The sequence below is a fragment of the Schistocerca cancellata genome, chromosome 6, assembly GCF_023864275.1.
Source record: "Schistocerca cancellata isolate TAMUIC-IGC-003103 chromosome 6, iqSchCanc2.1, whole genome shotgun sequence".
In the NCBI taxonomy this organism is placed as follows: Eukaryota; Metazoa; Arthropoda; class Insecta; order Orthoptera; family Acrididae; genus Schistocerca; species Schistocerca cancellata.
Genome location: NC_064631.1, coordinates 266072955 through 266091265, shown reverse-complemented (window position 1 = coordinate 266091265; position 18311 = coordinate 266072955). Strand labels below are relative to the sequence as shown.

General features: G+C 41.0%; 1 protein-coding gene across 1 annotated transcript; it reads right to left on the bottom strand.

Annotated features, from left to right (window-relative positions):
- Positions 1–9991: 9991 nt before the first annotated feature.
- LOC126191499 (ejaculatory bulb-specific protein 3-like) lies at positions 9992–17595 on the bottom strand. The gene is made up of 2 exons (XM_049932391.1): positions 17400–17595; positions 9992–10394 (listed from the first exon to the last, which is right to left on the bottom strand). The coding sequence occupies exons 1-2, from the start codon at positions 17593–17595 to the stop codon at positions 10198–10200; spliced, it is 393 nt and encodes a 130-aa protein (XP_049788348.1). The 3' UTR covers positions 9992–10197.
- Between the last annotated feature and the right edge of the window lie 716 nt (positions 17596–18311).

Here is an 18311-nt window from a genome sequence, read left to right as displayed (position 1 = left end):
TTGACTAGTTTGAACCTGGGACCTGCTGCTGGTAAGGAGACGTCAGACCACACATGACATGTAGAATTCAGAAGAGTTCAGTGAGACTAGCGATGACATAACCAAATACTTAATGATTTCAGCGTCAACTCCACTGCACTCTCTGTAAAGGAATCTTAATATTAACAAAATTTAGTGGAAGGGGTTCAAGGCTTTCCTATTTTTAGTTAGCTGGTAAAATAACGTCGAAAAAGCAGTTAAGTTTACCATTGGAAATTTTATTCTACTCACAAAACATCGTTTATAAATTGCACTATTGATAAAAGGAATTGTTTTAATACAGGATGGTAAAAACCAACTGTGTTCAACAAAAATGTGAACGAATATTCCCTGAATGGGTTTCCAGGTTCTACAATGGATCGAAGGACGACCTAAACCATATGACATCTATAATCTAGGTTTAAATTAAGTTTCACAAAAGAGAAAACTATCAAAATGGTCTACAGTGACCCTCAATTATCTTTAATAACTTATCTAACTTGTCGTAATTACAGTGGCTGATGTGGCTTCTCAATAACTATATAACAGAAAAATCATTGCGTTTCAGATTTTTACTTCAAGTGGCAAATGTGAACACCATGAGCTTTAATTGACGATCGACACTAGTATTACGCAAAAAGAGGTTGTAACAGATGAGACTTCTGCAGTTCTGAGTGAAGCCTTATGCACTCAAAAATGCGGCATCGCGTGCGTTCATTACCTTGTCGGTGTTCGTCAGGGGGCGGCGGCCAGCGCAGCTCCGTCCAGCTCGCCCTCTCGGAAGCTACTCTTCACCTCGCTGTCTCGGAAGCAACTCTCTCCTAACTTCTCCTTACTACAATTTACCGAAGTTGATTTAAAGAAAACTATCTGGCTGTGTTTTCATCCGACCAATCAGGGTCTCAATGTTAACCTTAAGCTCCGCCTACAAAAATTCTGTCTATCCACTGAGAAACGTTATACTTTTCGTGGGGGGCAATGTTTTTAAAGTATGCAACATAAGAGAGACACGAAAAAGTCTCACGCTAAAACTTGCAGCTGGTGTGGTCCTTTTAGCGTTATCGTGAGATCTATACTGTTCTTCTGGAGGGCTCTGTCTTTTAACATGGGCTGGGGGGTGGTCCTAATGTTACAGAGACGCGAAAAGTCTCACGCTAAAACTTGCGGGTGGTGTGGTCCTAGCAGTTAGCTGGCGACGTGGGTGTCCGTCCGTCCCTTATCGTAGGGCCTTCCAGCTTAACACGGTTCTTCTCTCGGCTTCTGTTCTCGTTTCTCCCCTCGGAACTGCGTCTGTCTCACGGTGGGACGGTATGACATGCATTTAAGCATTCTTGTGTTAGTCTGTGGTATTCCATTTGCTCACTCGTTACTCGTATTACTTTGGTTAATTTAATGTCATGATTTATTCGGAGCTATGTGAGATACTACTGGATTTGCTTATCATGTCAGGGTTTTCATGGAAGGTGTTGGATTTGCCTGACACCTTACAGTTATCCTGAGGGAAGTGATTCACAAGATGTGCATGATGGAGCGCGAATTGTCGTCCATGAAGAGGTATGCCTCGCCAACATGCTGCCGATGTGGTTGCCTATCGATTGGAGTATGGCAGTGACGTATCGTACAGCCGTTATGGCGCCTACTAAGACTACCAGCAGCGTACATCGGCCCCTCATAGTGCCACTCCAGAACATCAGAAAGCCTCCACCTTGCTGCACTTGATTGAGAGTGTGTCTCAGGCGTTCAGCCTGACCGGGTTGCCTCCAAACACGTCTCCGACGATTGTCTGGTTGGAGGCATATGCAACACTCATCAGTGAAGAGAACGTGATGCCAATTTGACTCCATGACACGAATATGTGTGACGGAATATGTCTAACGTTTAGATGGCCAACTCAAAACAAATAAGTACACCCACGCATCACTTGTTGTGTGCATGGTGCAAGAAGCAGTACCTCTGATGGTGAAGAGTTTGAGTGGCACTGGCTCTAAGCGGCACACTAGCAAAGGTCACAAGTATCACCGTTTAGGTAAAGACCGTTCATTACTAGTGAAGCGCCAGTACAAGAATGTCCTTTTCTTTCTCTCGGCTTTCCTCGCTATCGTGGTAGCATAGCGCATTTCCATCTTAGACTACTCCCACTGTAGCACAATCCAAACACCATCTGCAGCACGGCATTTGAAGCTAGGAGACCGCCCCCTGCTCTGTATACATAGATTTGACTAACCAGCGACTTTAAAAATTAATTGGGAGAAAAGGAAAAAAAGAATCAGCTTCACAGCCTCTTTCCCACGTAATTACGCCGTGTCTTTGCTAAAAGCATGACCTGGATGGCACCACAGCCCTCCATAAAGAGATCGTTGTCTTCCCTTTTGCGTCCATTTCGAACTTTCCAAAGAATGGCCATAAACTTGCTTAAAGCCCCATGCCTTCACCAATATGTTTTGTAGCAGAGTCTGGACGCCTGGTCGCCATTGACCTGTCCAACAGAAATTCGCAGAAACTGACAGCCGTCTCATCAGCTTTCCACTTTAGAAGGGTCCATCCTTTGCTTTATTGCCAGTCTTCAATGCTCTTCCCATAGCTCCAGTTATTTCTCGGCGCTAGTCAGCCTACCTGGGCGCGGCCGACGACCGACCAGCGCTATCCTATGTGTCTGCACAATGAGATCGGCGGACTTGGCAGTCCACAAACGTTTTCACCCAGGTTCCGCAGAAAAAACGCTCTCGTCAGCCCTCAGTCCTCGTACGCTTTTATTGCAGTCAATTAACTCAGCAGCCTCTTCCTTTGAACGCAGGTAAAGCTTACTGCTATTCCTTCACTAGAGCACACAAGCAAGAGCGTAAATTACTGCCAACCATTTCATCATATGAATGAAGTCAGATCGTATCCAGGATAGCAACCAAGTAATATAGATCATCTTCCCTAAGAACATTAAGCAGCATGACACCATATCAGATGTGGGAGTGCCCTCGCCGGCCGCGGTGGTCTAGCGGTTCTGGCGCTGCAGTCCGGAACCGCGGGACTGCTACGGTCGCAGGTTCGAATCCTGCCTCGGGCATGGGTGTGTGTGATGTCCTTAGGTTAGTTAAGTTTAAGTAGTTCTAAGTTCTAGGGGACTTATGACCTAAGATGTTGAGTCCCATAGTGCTCAGAGCCATTTGAACCATTTTTTTTTTTTTTTGGAGTGCCCTCAATCTCTCAACCAACTTCACAGCGATGCGACAGTATCAGCCAGCAATGACTAGAGGAGAAGATCTACACAGAAAGATGTACTACCAATCTGACCAACGATACTGAAAATACCATTTGGTCAGAAGATTTTAGGGGCACGTTGCTACAAGATAATAGGAGTCCCAAGAACTAATTTATCATCCAGTAATGAGAATACATAGAGGCAAATATATTTTAGACGCAGTTTTAGTTTTTGGTTCTCTAGTTTCAGTAACCAGTGGTGCAGCATTCAATAAATGTAATTAAGATGAAATTTGCTCTGGTTTAGTATTACATAGAACGAAAGTTAGAGGAGCTGTTTGAAGGAAAGTTGACGTAGTAAAATCTTAAAACTACTGTACAAAATCAGATATTCTTGGCAGACTTCTGGGTCGTTCCACTACTAACAACAGAATTACGCTTAGCATGATTTGTTTAAACAGACAAAAATTAGTTTTGGGTTCAGAGAATTCATGTATTTCGGCTCAAAACAGTGACATGCTGGTTGCATTGCATTTACAGAAGCATGTTTCAGTGGAGGAACAGGAGATTGGGAAGCTATAGTTTATCACGTCAAATAAAAGCATGAATTGGAACACTTCATTATTCACTAATGCAGAATCTCCTATTGCTAATGAAAATGAAGAATATAGACGTTTCTCAAACAGTACGAGAAAAACATTAGACAGGCACGAAGGTGCAACAGACTGGGATAGGAAACAATTACAGGTAGTCCTACATTTCTGGCAGTGTTCCGGGCACTATGCCCAGATTTGTTTATGAATTTTAAGTAAAACCTCACAGTACTTCTGTTTCTAGACATTACGACATTCCATTCATTTATAGAGACAAAGTAAACCAGGAATTTGAGTCCGTACTCCAGTAAGGCATAACTGAAACAGATACTATCCCATATAACTGTCTGTTACACGTTGCTCCAGGTAAGGATGTTTGTCTCGCACTTGTTTTAGATTCGAAACATAACAACAGAAACAGATACACCGCAAACATTAGATGAGTTGCTCCAAAAATTTCACATGGTCACCTTATTTTCCACACTCGATTTAAAATCAGGATTCTGACACATCAAATTACACCAAGATTGTCACAAATAACAGCCTTTTATGCTGCGGAATTTGTTATCGATTTTGCAAACTGCCTTTAGGTCTTAATATTTTGTCTGCAGCTTTCATAAGAGGTTTGAACTCCATTCTTCCAACACATTTAAAGGCCAGAATCATTATGTCGATGACATACTTATTGCTGCTACCAACATAAGAACATCTTCAACTCATTATTGGAAACATTTTCAAGTCATGGAATTACGCTCAATTTAAGCAAATCTGAGTTTGGAAAGTTTTCTATTAAATATTTAGGACGAATCAGTTCAGCTCCTGGTATTGGACCCGATCGAGACATACTTTAGGCCATTCGTGACATTGCAGTTCCTATTACTAAATGCCAAGTTAAACGTTTCGTAGGTCTCCTTAGTTCTTTTTTTTTTGTCGTCTCTTCAATACAAAGCTCAGGACACACAAAGATTATGCCAGTTAAACGATAAAAACTCGCATTGGTTTTGGATAGAACAAGCACAAAAGGAATCTGTTAAGCAGAAACAAGCTTTGCTAAATGCACCTTTACTGCCTCACCCGACCCTTTCGCGTGATTTTTGCATAGCCACTGTCAGCTTCAAGACAACCCTTCGCAATCACGTGTTTCAATAGATTGAGAAAGATGGCGTAATGTTATTAAGAGCATTGTATTTGCCGGCAGTGTTTTTTCTGCTTCTGAACGGAGTCATTCAGTTACGGAACACAATACTTCGAATTTTTAGTTTTTTGGGAAACACACAATAATAATCAGAGACAGCCATGCGTTACAGTTTCTTAGGACCGCTAACCTTTCTCATAATCACTTGGGGAGGTCAGCATTATATTTACAGTAACTTCATTTCACTGTTATGCACATTCTTAGAAAAAAGAGTGTTGTTGCTGACCCCTTTCACGATCTCTTAGCGGCTCATAATTTGGTTCATCCACATAATTCTGTCAGTCTAACTTCAGTCTGATATACATACAACAGTTTGCTTTCGAAAGTCGTGTTTGTTCTAGTTTAAAGAAGATTGCGAAAGAACAAGATACAGATCCCATGTCTATGAATATCAAGGCAGTTGTGGAGACACACAAATAATTCGACAGCTAAACATTAGTATTCGGTTAGGAACAACACTCTCTTCAAACGTTTGGAGCCTGACAGCGTTATCTGGCTTGTCTGCGTTCCGCATGATTTGGTCAAGAAGTTAGTCTAGTACACTGATTTTAGTTACGCACACTGTGACTCCAGAAACGTTTTTACGTATTTCGTCAGACATCTTATTTCCTCAACATGGAAGAAAGCATCCGACGTGTTCTGACCAAATTTAAACTCCATCATAAAACTAAAACATCCACAACTTCACATTCTGTTCAGCTGTTTCCAATCATTTTACATAAATTACGTCATTTAACAGCCGTGGACCTGTATGGAACCCTTCCAACGAGCAGCCAAAGTTCGTATATTTTTGTGGCGGTAGAACTCACATCAAAATTTGTCTCTTTTACACTACTTCGATTACGAAAACTGTCTCTGCAGCATTTACGAAGGATTTTTTCAGAGAGGTTGGACATACCGACAAAGCTATCTCTGACAATGTACCTCAATTTCGTTCGATGCGTAGATCGAAAAACAGAAAAATTACACCAGTTTTAATTTCCCAGGACCAAGGTTCTTCCAACGACTCTGAAAGAATCACGAAAGAAACTGGAAAATATTGCCGATTCTACTGTCACAAAAAAAAAAAAAAAACACACAGATAAGGGCAGGTATACTCAAATCTTTCAGGACATCATACATTCTTTACCCAAAGCTTCAACTTTACTGTCTCTTCATTTGTTACGGTCGCAGGTTCGAATCCTGCCTCGGGCATTGATGTGTGTGATGTCCTTAGGTTAGTTAGGTTTAAGTAGGTCTAAGTTCTAGGAGACTGATGACCACAGATGTTAAGTCCCATAGTGCTCAGAGCTATTTGAACCATCCTATCTTCATTTGTTACTGTAAATAAACTGACGCCAGACGAAATTAGAGAAACCCTACTTTTTCCAACGACACACAAAGCTTTCTTCAGACATCATGAAGTTATTGAAACTGCCCTTAAAAACATAAAACACATAGCGGAGAAGACAAAACGGCTACAGAAGAGGGAGGCAACACTAAAGGGCGCAGGGCAGGTCAACAGGTGTCAGTTCGTTCTCACCTATTGCCATGCATCTCAAAGAACAAGTTTCACTGATTCTTCTTAATCTACAATGGACCATTCCGTATTCACCAAATAGCTATCACGAATGTAATTAAAGTTGAAACATTGCGCACAAAAGAAAAGAAAAAATCACTTGGTCTACACCACATTTCCAATATGAAACATTTTATACAGTAATTCATTGAGCATTTTTTCTTTTGCTAGTTAGTACGCATTTATTAGCATAGTCATGTTGTGATACGTGTGAATTCCACGTTGACGAGTGGATATTGTAAATGTGTAGAAGATACGTTATAAGCCAGTTCATCCGAGGTATGTGTAGATCGTAGTTTTTCCCCCTTACATAAGGTAGGGAGCCAGACCATTTCCTTGCAATTCTTTCACGTTATGTATTTCTGTTAATGTAACGCTCTTTTCTGTTGCACATATAAATTATAATGTCACTAATAATGAAACTTTCTAGCGATATGTGTCACACAAAGCTTCAGGCAAAGCTCATTTCCAAAAAAAGAAGCAGTAACTTTTAGACGAGTAGAAATGAGTAATGGCATAATACCGTGGTTGTTGGTTGGATGGTAACATTGGGTACTGCATAAAGTAATGCAATTTTTCTTACAGGCTGACAAACTGCATTATGCAACAACTGGATAGTATTTGGCAGTTGTTGCACAGTACTTTATTGTGGGACAGGTAGAGAATTTTCGATAGGATTTAAGAGCACTAAACAAAATGGTAGGAGTAATGACTGCAAGTACAACGTCATATGATCTGTTTTTTAGGTATATACACTGCTGCACCAAAGAAACTGACACAGGCATGAGTATTCAAATACAGGGATATGTAAACAGGCAGAATACGGCGCTGCGATCGGCAACAACTGTATAAGACAAGTGTCTGTCGCAATTATTAGAACGGTTACTGGTGCTACAATGACAGGTTATAAAGGTTTAAGTGAGTTTGAATGTGGTGTTATAGTCGGTGGACGAGCGATGGGACACAGCATCTCCGATATAGCGATGAATTAGGGATTTGCCAGTACGACCATTTCACGAGTGTACCGTGGATATAAGGAATCCGGTAAAACATCAAATTTCCATCATCGCTGCCGGAAAAAGGTCCTGCAAGATCGAGACCAACGATGACTGAAGAGATTCATTCAACATGAGAGATGTGCAACCCTTCTGCAATGTGCTGCAGATTTCAATTCTCGGCCATGAGCAAGTGCCAGCGCGTGAGCCATTCAACGAAACATCATCGATATAGGCTTTCGGAGCCTTCGGCTCCACTCGTGTACCCTTGATGGCTGCACGACACAAAGCTTTACGCCTCGCCTGGGCCCCGTCAACACCGACATTGGACTGTTGATGGCTGAAAACTGATGAGTCTCATTTCAAATTGTATCGAGCGGACGGACGTGTACGGGTATGGAGACAGCGTCATGAATCCATGGGCCCTGCATGTCAGTAGAGGACTGTTCAAGCTGGTAGAGGCTTTGTAATGGAGTGGGGCGCATGCAGTTGTGGTGATCTGGACCCCTGACACGTCTACATAACGGCTGTTGCAATAATGGTACGAGATGCAGTTGATCTGTTGCAGAAGAGACATCAAATGTGAGGGACAACAATTCCACAGTGTAAGTTTCATGTGTACCTAAACACTGAATATTATCAAGAACTTACTATCTTGGTAATAATTATGGTGAATGCAATTATGGTAACTCTCCCTTCCAATAGGAGCCGAGAAATTGAAAAAACTGTTTCACGAGTTTTCCACAAAGCAACTAAACGGTTTGCCGCCGAAATATAGTACTTCTTAAGGAACTATTTGCTCTCTTAGGCTTACTTCACCAGAGTATTTTGTAACCAAGATATAGATGTACGTGATATATTTATTGTTGCCATGGTGCGCATCACGTAGCAGTTATTTTATTAATTTTTTTCTTTTCTATATTTTTAACTGAGAGATTATTGTCAGTGGTTCACATTTTTGACACCGTTATCCACGAATGGAATCAGATATTAGCTGGTAACCCCCACACCCTCTCTGCAGCACGTCCCCATCACCATCAACATTGCCACCTAACGAAACTTTAGAATGAAAAACAATTTTCTTTGGACACTTATGTACATCCTTCAACTGGCGAAAGATTATTGATATTTAGTTTTTGTAGGTGTTTTATTAAATCACGCACTAATTAGTCAATTGAATAAATGGTTCTGCTTATTGCTAACAGTGTAACGCAATATAAAAGTCAGACAGGACAAATCAACAAACGGGAAATGTTTTACGCATCATAAACATTCGTCATTGATCGGAAAGATACACTAGAAAAATCAAGAAACTAGAGAGAAAACTAATCAGAAAAATCCTGTGGCTCAATAACAATGAAGAAGGCTACAGATTGCAGAGGAGACAAGAGACCGAACAGATATTTCATATAGTACATGACTTGAAAAACGTCGACCGCAATTTGACGAGCAGATCAAGAGAATATCGGACAGCCGACGAACTGAAGAGATATTGGGATGCACATAATGCATTAAGAACATAACGTTGGTCACAAGGGAAAAGGAGCTTAAGACGAGAGCAAGTAAGTCGGAAGAAAGGAAGGAAAAACAATAATATTTGTAATCAAAAAAAGAAGAACTAAAAGAAAAGAGATATCAGATAAAAACAGGTTTTACTTGGTTACAGCTAGGACGGTTACAATAGATCACAGTCCCAAAAAAATATATCAATTTTCCACCGTGTGTCAATCCTCCCTTCACACCCAAGCCCAATCGCTGCAAGTGCGGCGAAGTACGTCATCTGGTGACATATTATCAAATTTCTAATCTAGTTTTGGGAACTTACCCGATATTTGCGACTCCATGTGTCTTATATTAAATGACTTGTCCCAGCTTCATTTATAACGATTTGGAGCTTTCAAACGCTAATGGGAATCACCCTATGGAGTTGTGTTGTACTGTAAATTAGTTCCTTGATCTTTTGCGAAGTACAAGATAAAGCAATTCGTGAACCACTGCGATAACTATCAATCTCTAGAAGATGCATTTTTATGAGATAATTTAACTTGTGGGCTAAATATATATCTCAACTTTACTGTTATTGATGCATATTACAAAGTACAAAGTGTATGTAGCCGTAATATCTACCACATTGTGTCACATGTTGATGCTAATATACGAAAACAATGTATTTATTGGTAACATACGCAATCATTATTACATTCTTAGTAAATAGTGATGGTAGCAATGATATTTTTAAAATTATTTAATTTCACTATTGAACCATTGTATTGTCTCCCCTGAAAATATCATTTTAGTCTTCAGGGGGTGATTAGTCTCAAGTTCGGAACCACTGTTATACGTTACGATTCAAACAAGTTATTGAAAAGTAGGACTAGGAGAGGGATTCATATTTTGATGCAGGAATTATCATTCCTCCTACCTAATTATGAAACGCAAATTTATCAACAAACGTTTATTTCATATCATAACTGTAGTAACATTTTGAACAAGTGTAAGCTAAGAAATTCCGGTGAGTAACCAAATTGGATGAAGTTGTCACATGACTTTAAGATAATGGACAATTTCAGGAAATAGACAGGATTTGCTGTTGAAATGTGTACGAGAGCTGCGACAGCTCAGAGGGGAATCGGACTGGCGTGGCGCTCAGAGAGTGACGCCGTACTGCTTCCAGGTGTCGGCGTTCTTCTTGGTGTACTCGCCCGTGGGGTCGAACTTGGCCTTCAGCTTGGTCCACTCTGCAGGGTGCTTCTCTGTGATGTGCTTCAGGCTCTTGATAGCCCTCTCCAGCTCGCTAGGCGAGCAGTCTCCACATCCCGTCGCCAACATTTTTGGCAGCCTGCCTGTAGAAATATCAAAGAAAATCTTGTGAAACAGTCCATTGTAATTTTTCTACTTACATTTAATAATCAAAAAATGTACAAATGTGTGTGAAATCCTAATGTGACTTAACTGCTAAGGTCATCAGTCCCTAAGCTTACACACTACTTAACCTAAATTATCCTAAGGACAAACACACACACCAATGTCCGAGGGAGGACTCGAACCTCCGCCGGGATCAGCCGCACAGTCTATGACTGTAGCGCCTCAGACCGCTCGGCTAATCCCATGCGGCTACATTTAATATTCTAGTAGATTTATATTTATATTAAAACACAGTATACAGTGCACAATGGGATTATTAATCATTTCATTGGGTGATACTGGCTAGCACCATGTACTGACAATTCCTGTAGTACTGCAGGACCAGGAGTTGCTCGCGGTTGAGCAATGACAGAAACGGTAAAGTGGATCATGCGTTGCTCAGAAGCCGCTATCAGCTAAAGTGGGCTGGAAATAGAGTTGCCATGTTCTGCAAGGGCGGACTTGTAATGCCATGAGGGAGAGCAGAGCATGGCGACGGCAATTTATGATGCTCAAGGTGATATAACTCTGTAGTGAGGAGGTTATTCTCTGTTGGGGTGAAAATTTTTTTGAGAGTAGTGTACTTGGAGAAAGAGTTTTGGGGCCAGAAGAAGGCGAAATAACATGATTTTAGAGCGGAGAATTGCGAGGGAATGATGGTCATGAGTAGCACTTGGAAGAATACTTTCATGGGAAGCGCGTTGCATGCTTCCCACTGAAAATGACAGACATGTTTTCTTTATCAGAGGTTTAAGGACGTAGGAGGGGAAATGGAACCTTCCAGGCAGTCTTCTGAAAAGAGTATGAAGTTCAGATGATTATCTGCAGAGTCATGCCTTGTGTAGTTGAAGTAATGTTTTTGTAAAGTCTGCTTGAATTCGTCACCTGAGTCAAAACGTGGACGCCATGTGTCCAGGAGTGAGTAGAGTACGATGTAAACAAGATCTTCAATCCAGGGATTGACCAAGAGCACATACCTATTGGGATTCATCAAAGACATTTCCCTTTGCGGCTCCAGCATGAGATTTTGTTGGCGAGAGTGGAGAACCTGGTGCTTAGATTTTGAGAAGTCTTGATCTCACCACAAGGAGGACATGAAGTCAATTCTTTGTAACGGAGTTCTTATTCTGTTTACTCGACCATGATTCTGAAGCTCTCTGTGAAGTAAGACATACACTAAATTACTTCTGTATGGGAGAACACTTGATTCGAAATTCTGTTCCTGGCTAGTGAGCAAACAGAAATATTGACTAATACTCTGAGTTGTTCTAAGTTAATTGCAGCCCTAGAAGATTGCAAACGGCATATTGCATCTACTGGATATGCATAGAATTCCATGTTCACCATGTACGTCTTCTGTACAAAGGTCGATGCCCCGGCATCAATATGAGGGCTCTTTGAATTTTATTTACAACGATTGTGCACACCTGTAGTCGGAGAAATGTGTGCTGAGATGTTGTTAGGTTCTACAAAAAATTCACCGTATCCAGGTACTCTTGGCTCGAGTTAAGTGTATATCGACTATTTACGTTGTGAAAGTTGTGATCCATTTTAGTAGCATCCCGGGTGGAATGATTGGTTTTTTGCGCTAAACAGAAGTGATGAAAATCTACAACTCGATTTCTCGTTTTACGGAAATCTCTAGGGGTATACTTTCAATAGCAGTATCATTTTGATCATTTGGAGGAATGAAATTGTGGTGTAAGGGTAACATTACGCAGCCACATATCCATACATCATGTTACAAACACCAAGTGCATTTACAAGTGATGTTCCTTAAGCATAATGTATACGGAAAAAGAACGAGATTCCCTTCATCATGAATACAACCGCTGACTGTTAAAATTGCAATACCATGAAGGGAGCACCCAAAATCCGTCAAACTGGCATCACGTGTCTTGAGAGGGAGCGATTGGCTTTTTAGCGCAACTGCACAGAGTGGGTTAGACTAACAGCAACTACATTGTCGATGTAATGATAGATTACTCGACAGTTTTATCATACAGAAACCACAATTGAAGGTTGTTTCTTTCTCAGAAAATCATGTTATGCAGCCTGTAAGTAGAATAAAATTTGTAAGTAGGCTGTTTAGTTATTTGTATGTTGGTAGCACTATGCAGCGCTCTGTATTAAATCTCTGACTGAACTTTGTAAGAAACTCTGTGGCTGGTCGGACTGAATGACGATTTATGTTCGTGTTTGAACTCGATGTCACGTCATTAAGGTAAAAAAATACATTATTTGGTTTGCAACAAAATCTTTCCTTTCCTAACCACACGCCTATTGGTAATTAGTGGTTTTAGTAGTTAGAATCTTTTATTTAGGTGGCAGTATTGACGCTCGCTGTATTGCAGCAGTTCCTCATAATGAAGATTTTTGTGAGGTAAGTTCTTAATGAAATGTATAGGTTATTGTCAGGATTGCTTCTTATTCAGGGCCATTCTTTTGTATTAAGTATCTGAAGTCCGGTTGTAATTTTTTTTGAGCAGTCAGATTGCGTTGCGCTAGAATATTGTGGGTCAGTGTTGACATGAAAAGAAAAAGTTAACAGAAAGTAGGCTCAGTACGTTCAGTCTTACTCAGCTGTTTGCGAATCAAATAACGTATAAGTTTCATCTTGTCAGTCATTCAGCAATTTAAATACAGGTTCACACATTTAAATAAAGAAGATTCAAATTTTACTTGTCGAAATGCTAAGTGGTGCGTATCGTTGGCTACTGACACTGCAGTTTATCGTTCCAAGATATTACTTCTTGCGATTTTTCGACATCTCACAATTCCCATACGTATAACGAATCGATGGCTTCAGGTGGGCCGTAACGTCACACAGGATCTCAACATCCGCAGGCTTCTAACATCATGAGTAATGATGTTTTGTTTGCTTGGCTAGGATGGACTGCACAACCGTATCTCATACTTTTGCTCAGAAATGGACATCTTTGTAACAAAACAAGTACCCACAACGACAGCGGAGTGACGTCTGAGGCATACTGCTCCCTCGGCGTGGCGACCACCACTGCCGTTTCGTCTGACGTAGTAGCAAATAGCAGTGTGCTTTGTAATGACTGGTGAAAGTGACTCCGGATTCATCAGAATCTTGTGACAAAAATTGTTTATGTTAAGTCCGCTGACAAATTTAATATCTGTCTAAATTTGTTGGATTGTCGTTTAATCTGTCAACACATATGGTGTTGAATGAACGGCCGATATGATACAACCCTGAAAATTTCGAGCACAGGACCTCAGCGACTGTAACCTAAATGATGTTTGGGATCGTGCATCGACAGTGGCATAACGTGTCTCTTACACAGTGTTGAGAGTGTGTATGAGACGAGGATGGAGCTTAATTGTTGTTCAGATATCGAATAGACTTCCATTCGTTTATTTTAATAAAATGTTATTTGGGGCAACAAGACGTCTGCTCTATTACTTAATAATGTTTTTTAATCATGTACAGTACACTTAGAGGTTTAATATGCTCCATTGTTTCAAGTTCATCTAGATAAAGTGAACACTGCGATCAGTAGTGTATTATAAAGAGTTGGTGTTCGAATCGCTTATATTATGATTATTTTAATTATTTCGTTTGGCACTTTAAAAGGCGTAGAAAGATTAGTTACCTGTAGTGTCCTTGTACTTTATATCATAACAAACTTATTCATTATATTACTTTGGATCTATTGAATATGTAGTGTGCATGGATTTTTGTTACTCAGCTCATTAATTTTCGTTATGTGATCCGTGTACATAACACTTGATGTTCCATCTGTACGTCGTCATGCTGTTCACAATGGATCGCTAACGACTGCCCTGAGATCTATTGTAGTGGTGTACTTTGATAGGACTCGATGCCATTATTTGTATTTCAGAGAGCGCACGCTCTACAGACTTCGTCGCAATAAGAAAACGAGAGAAGTTCAAGGGATTTTTCGCACAAGATTCGCATTAATATGTGCCACACACTGATCAGCTACACTGAATCCACGAAATAGATCACAGAGTGTCACTGAAATGATACAGGATTTGGGATGAACATCATTAAAACCAAGGTGTTTTTCGTTGCGGCGGAATCTTCTTTCAGTCAGCAACTTTCTCCTCCGCATGGGAAAATATTTTGTTGACGCCAACCTAACATAGGGAGAAACGAACACCATAATAAAATAAGGGAGATTCAACCTCGCACGGAAAGATATAGGCGTTCGTTTTTTCCACGAGAATTGTGAAGGTGGTTCGATGAAGCCTCTGCCAGGCACTTAAATGTGATTGCACTGTATCCTTATGGATATAGATTGATTTATTTCACTGGTGTTTATAACTCCATTTCAATGTTTTTATAATCTATTTAAAACTACTCCACTCACACATGAATACATAGTTTCGAGCGTCGTTGCCAGTTCTCAAACACATGGTGCAAGAAATTCTTTTTCAGGTCCTTAAGAACAGCCTCGCATCCCTTCAGGAGAGTTTGGTTGTTCACAAATCGCGTACTCTTAAAACTTTGCCTTTAGCGATGGGGAAAAAATAGAAGGATGCAGGATAGGAGCTATAAGACGGATGGGGCATACAGGTAACGTCGAACTGATCCAGAAACTGCGTGTCTTGGTTTGCGACTTGAGATCGCGCAGTGTCATGGTGAAGTCGCCACCCACTCAGAGGAAGTTCTGGTCGTTTCCGTGCAATGTGCTTCCTCAATTTAGCCAATACTCATCGGTAGTATGGTGCCGTAACAGTAGTGCATGCTGGTATATAAATACAAGACAGTCAAAAAATGTGGTCACCATCACTATCCTTGTAGATGAAAAACATTCCCCTCTTTTCCGTTGGAGAATATAGCGATTTCCGAACTGTGCCGGCTCAGGTTGTTTCAGGCTCATAATGATGCACCCATGACTTATCATCGTTAATTATAATTTCGGAAACGCTTTCCCTCCATCGGTGAAGAGACATAGCAACTCACGGCTTTCCTCCATTCGCACATCCTTGTGTTCGGCAGTCATACGTATTATCACTAACAATAATCTCAACATTACATGTCTTTAGAGAATGGCATCAAACGAACATTGCGAAGGGTGCTGTGTAAACAATGTATTCAGGTACAATTACTTTTCGTAATGTGAGTTGTTATAATTACACGCTGGGTGGGGCCACACGTGCGCAAACGTTCATACCGACTTAGCCATCTCAGCATGCACAAGCCTTAACTAGCTCCGTCATTTACTCCCAGATCGACATCCAGTTAAATTCGTTCACCTTGGTGTAGTTGTCACACGACGTGAAGCAAGAGATTTCATGATGAAGAGGGCTAGAGCGCGTTGAAGCTCTTAGGAAACGTGTGGTGACGGTTGTGTCTGAAAGAATACATTCCCGAAAAGTCAGTTTTCGGTTTTTTTTCTTTGACACCCAAATATAATTTTAAGTTGTTCCATTTAATTCTCATTTTGTGTACTCCATAAAAGAAAACAGCGAATCAGGTAAATGGTGGGAAGATGTGTCAGTGATACGATAAGTATTAAACAAAGACATTTGTCCAAATGTTTGCCTGTGGAGAAATTAAGGGAAGCATACAATGCAAGCTGCCTTCTTTGATTGTTGCATTATTTTTGCTGTAGTTTGAAACTGGGCACTAAACTTTTCCATTATAATCATTGACAGATCAAAAAACCTGGCAGTAAATAAACAATATTGTGCTGCTAAAGTATAGGATCAAGAGCTGGACCTTATAAGTGGGGGGAAATACTTCAAACTGGACATGAGGGAATGCTAAAATCACTACATCGGAATTGGGCCTTTAAAGTAAACGTAGGAGACAGAGGTTGTGCGAAACGTCGTCGTATAAGAATATCCAACAGCAAAGTAAACAATCTGTACACTAATGTATATGAAAAAAAAATTGAATTTGGCGCAAACAACTTGACACGCCGAATCGAAGGAGATTCTTGGAAAGTAGACGAAAACTGGGTTCGCTGAGAGAAGAAGCGAAGACGATCCTCTTTTTACATAGAAGCGTTTATCGTGTGAAAAGTTCAGGAGAAAGTGAAACCGAGATTGACAAGAGGTGGAAATTGGAGAGGTAGCAAATGTTTATCAGGAAGGTAATTCATATGTCCCTCGGTATTAGATAGGGGTACGAATAAAATATATAAACCAGGGAGGTAGAAAAATGTTGATTATCCAAACTGTCAATGATTCTTTCTTTAGATTAAAGCAAAAGCCGAATTGTAAGCCCTAAAACATATCCTTAATTGCCAAGAGTATTTCTGAGCAGGACATGAAATTTCCAATATGGTAGAACACTGAGACGCTACAGATGAGTGTAAGATTGTTGTGACAAGGTCAGCATAATACGTCTTCTTGACATCATGTGATTTGTCTGTTGTTAACTGTTATTGCTCGTAGTGCAACACAGTACCTCCTGATTCTGATCGGGCAGATCTGGCAATGTATAAAAAACGGCGTGTCTTGAAGAGTTGCCATAAAATCTGTTAAGGAAATGGTACAGAATTTGTAGTTATTAATCTCCAGCGTGATTTGGCCGTTTTGCGTATCAGACTGCTACACGTTATTCCCTGAGAGTGTCCGCCTCCGGTAGCTCAGAGGTCAGGGCGACAGAATGCCAATCCTAAGGGGCCCGAGTTCGATTCCTGACTGGGCCGGAGATTTTCTTCGCTCAGGGACTAGATGTTGTGTTATCCTAATCATCATCATTTCATCGCCATCGACGTGCAAGTCACCGAAGTGGCGTCATATCGAAAGACTGGCACCCGACGAACGGTCTACCCGACGAGAGGCCCTAGTCACACGACATTTACATTCAATGAGTCTATTATTTAAACGAATATCTGTAGCTACCAGGAAAACGGGAAAAGAGGTTTAACGATGGTGAACAATGGAAGAAAGAAGCGATAGAGGCACGAGACGGAAGGAAGTTTAGCTGCCGCACTTACTTTTGATCTCCTTGCCCTCGGTGGTGCACTTTCCGTCGTCTGCGTCGAGCATGCACTGGATGTAGGATTTCAGGAGGCGGTCGTTGTTGAGAATCTCGTCCACGTCGAAGTTGTCTAGCTTGTCTTGCGCCGCGGCTTGCGACGAAATGGCAACGACGGCCACGAGGCAGCAGTAGAAGATCAGGTTTCTCGCCATGGTTACCGGTGCGCCCCGAACAGACTGTGGCGTGCCATATCTGGTGAGCTCCTCTTATACCGCCGCTCTGACGAAAGAATGCATGAAGGCCTAACGGGGTATCGAGGTGGGGTGCATTCGGGAAGATCCACCACTCGCATCTACGATAAAGCGTAACCTGCGTGGGTGTCTGTTGACTCCCACGACCTTGAATAGCCAGTTCTCACTGTATTAACCCACGAGCATCCTGCAATATTGGAAACAGCAGAATAATACACACTTTTAATGAGCAATATACGTAGGATGGTGCCGTTTTCATAAATATGCTGCGCTCTTTGCAGTTAATTTTTGTCATAGAAAAATTGCGCCAATGACAGCGTGGTTCTCTTCCACAATTGCACTAATTTTATTCGATCAGAGTCAACGGAATACATTCTATGTGTAAGCAGTCGTAGTTGAATCATGCTCAGAAGATTTCATGTCTGTGGAAGCGGGTGAGATGTCAAACTTCGTGTCCCATGTGGAAAGAAAATTAAAATTTTCTGTGTTAACAACAAAAATTACATACGTGGAATAAAATTCTAGGACATACATGTGTTGATTGATGAACTTTTGTTGACTAGGCATGTAAAAAATGTCCGGACACCGCAATAAAACAGCATTTTGAGAATGTACTTCATAGAGCATATAGGTACATATCAGTACCTATACTCGACACAACATCCGAACGTACAAAG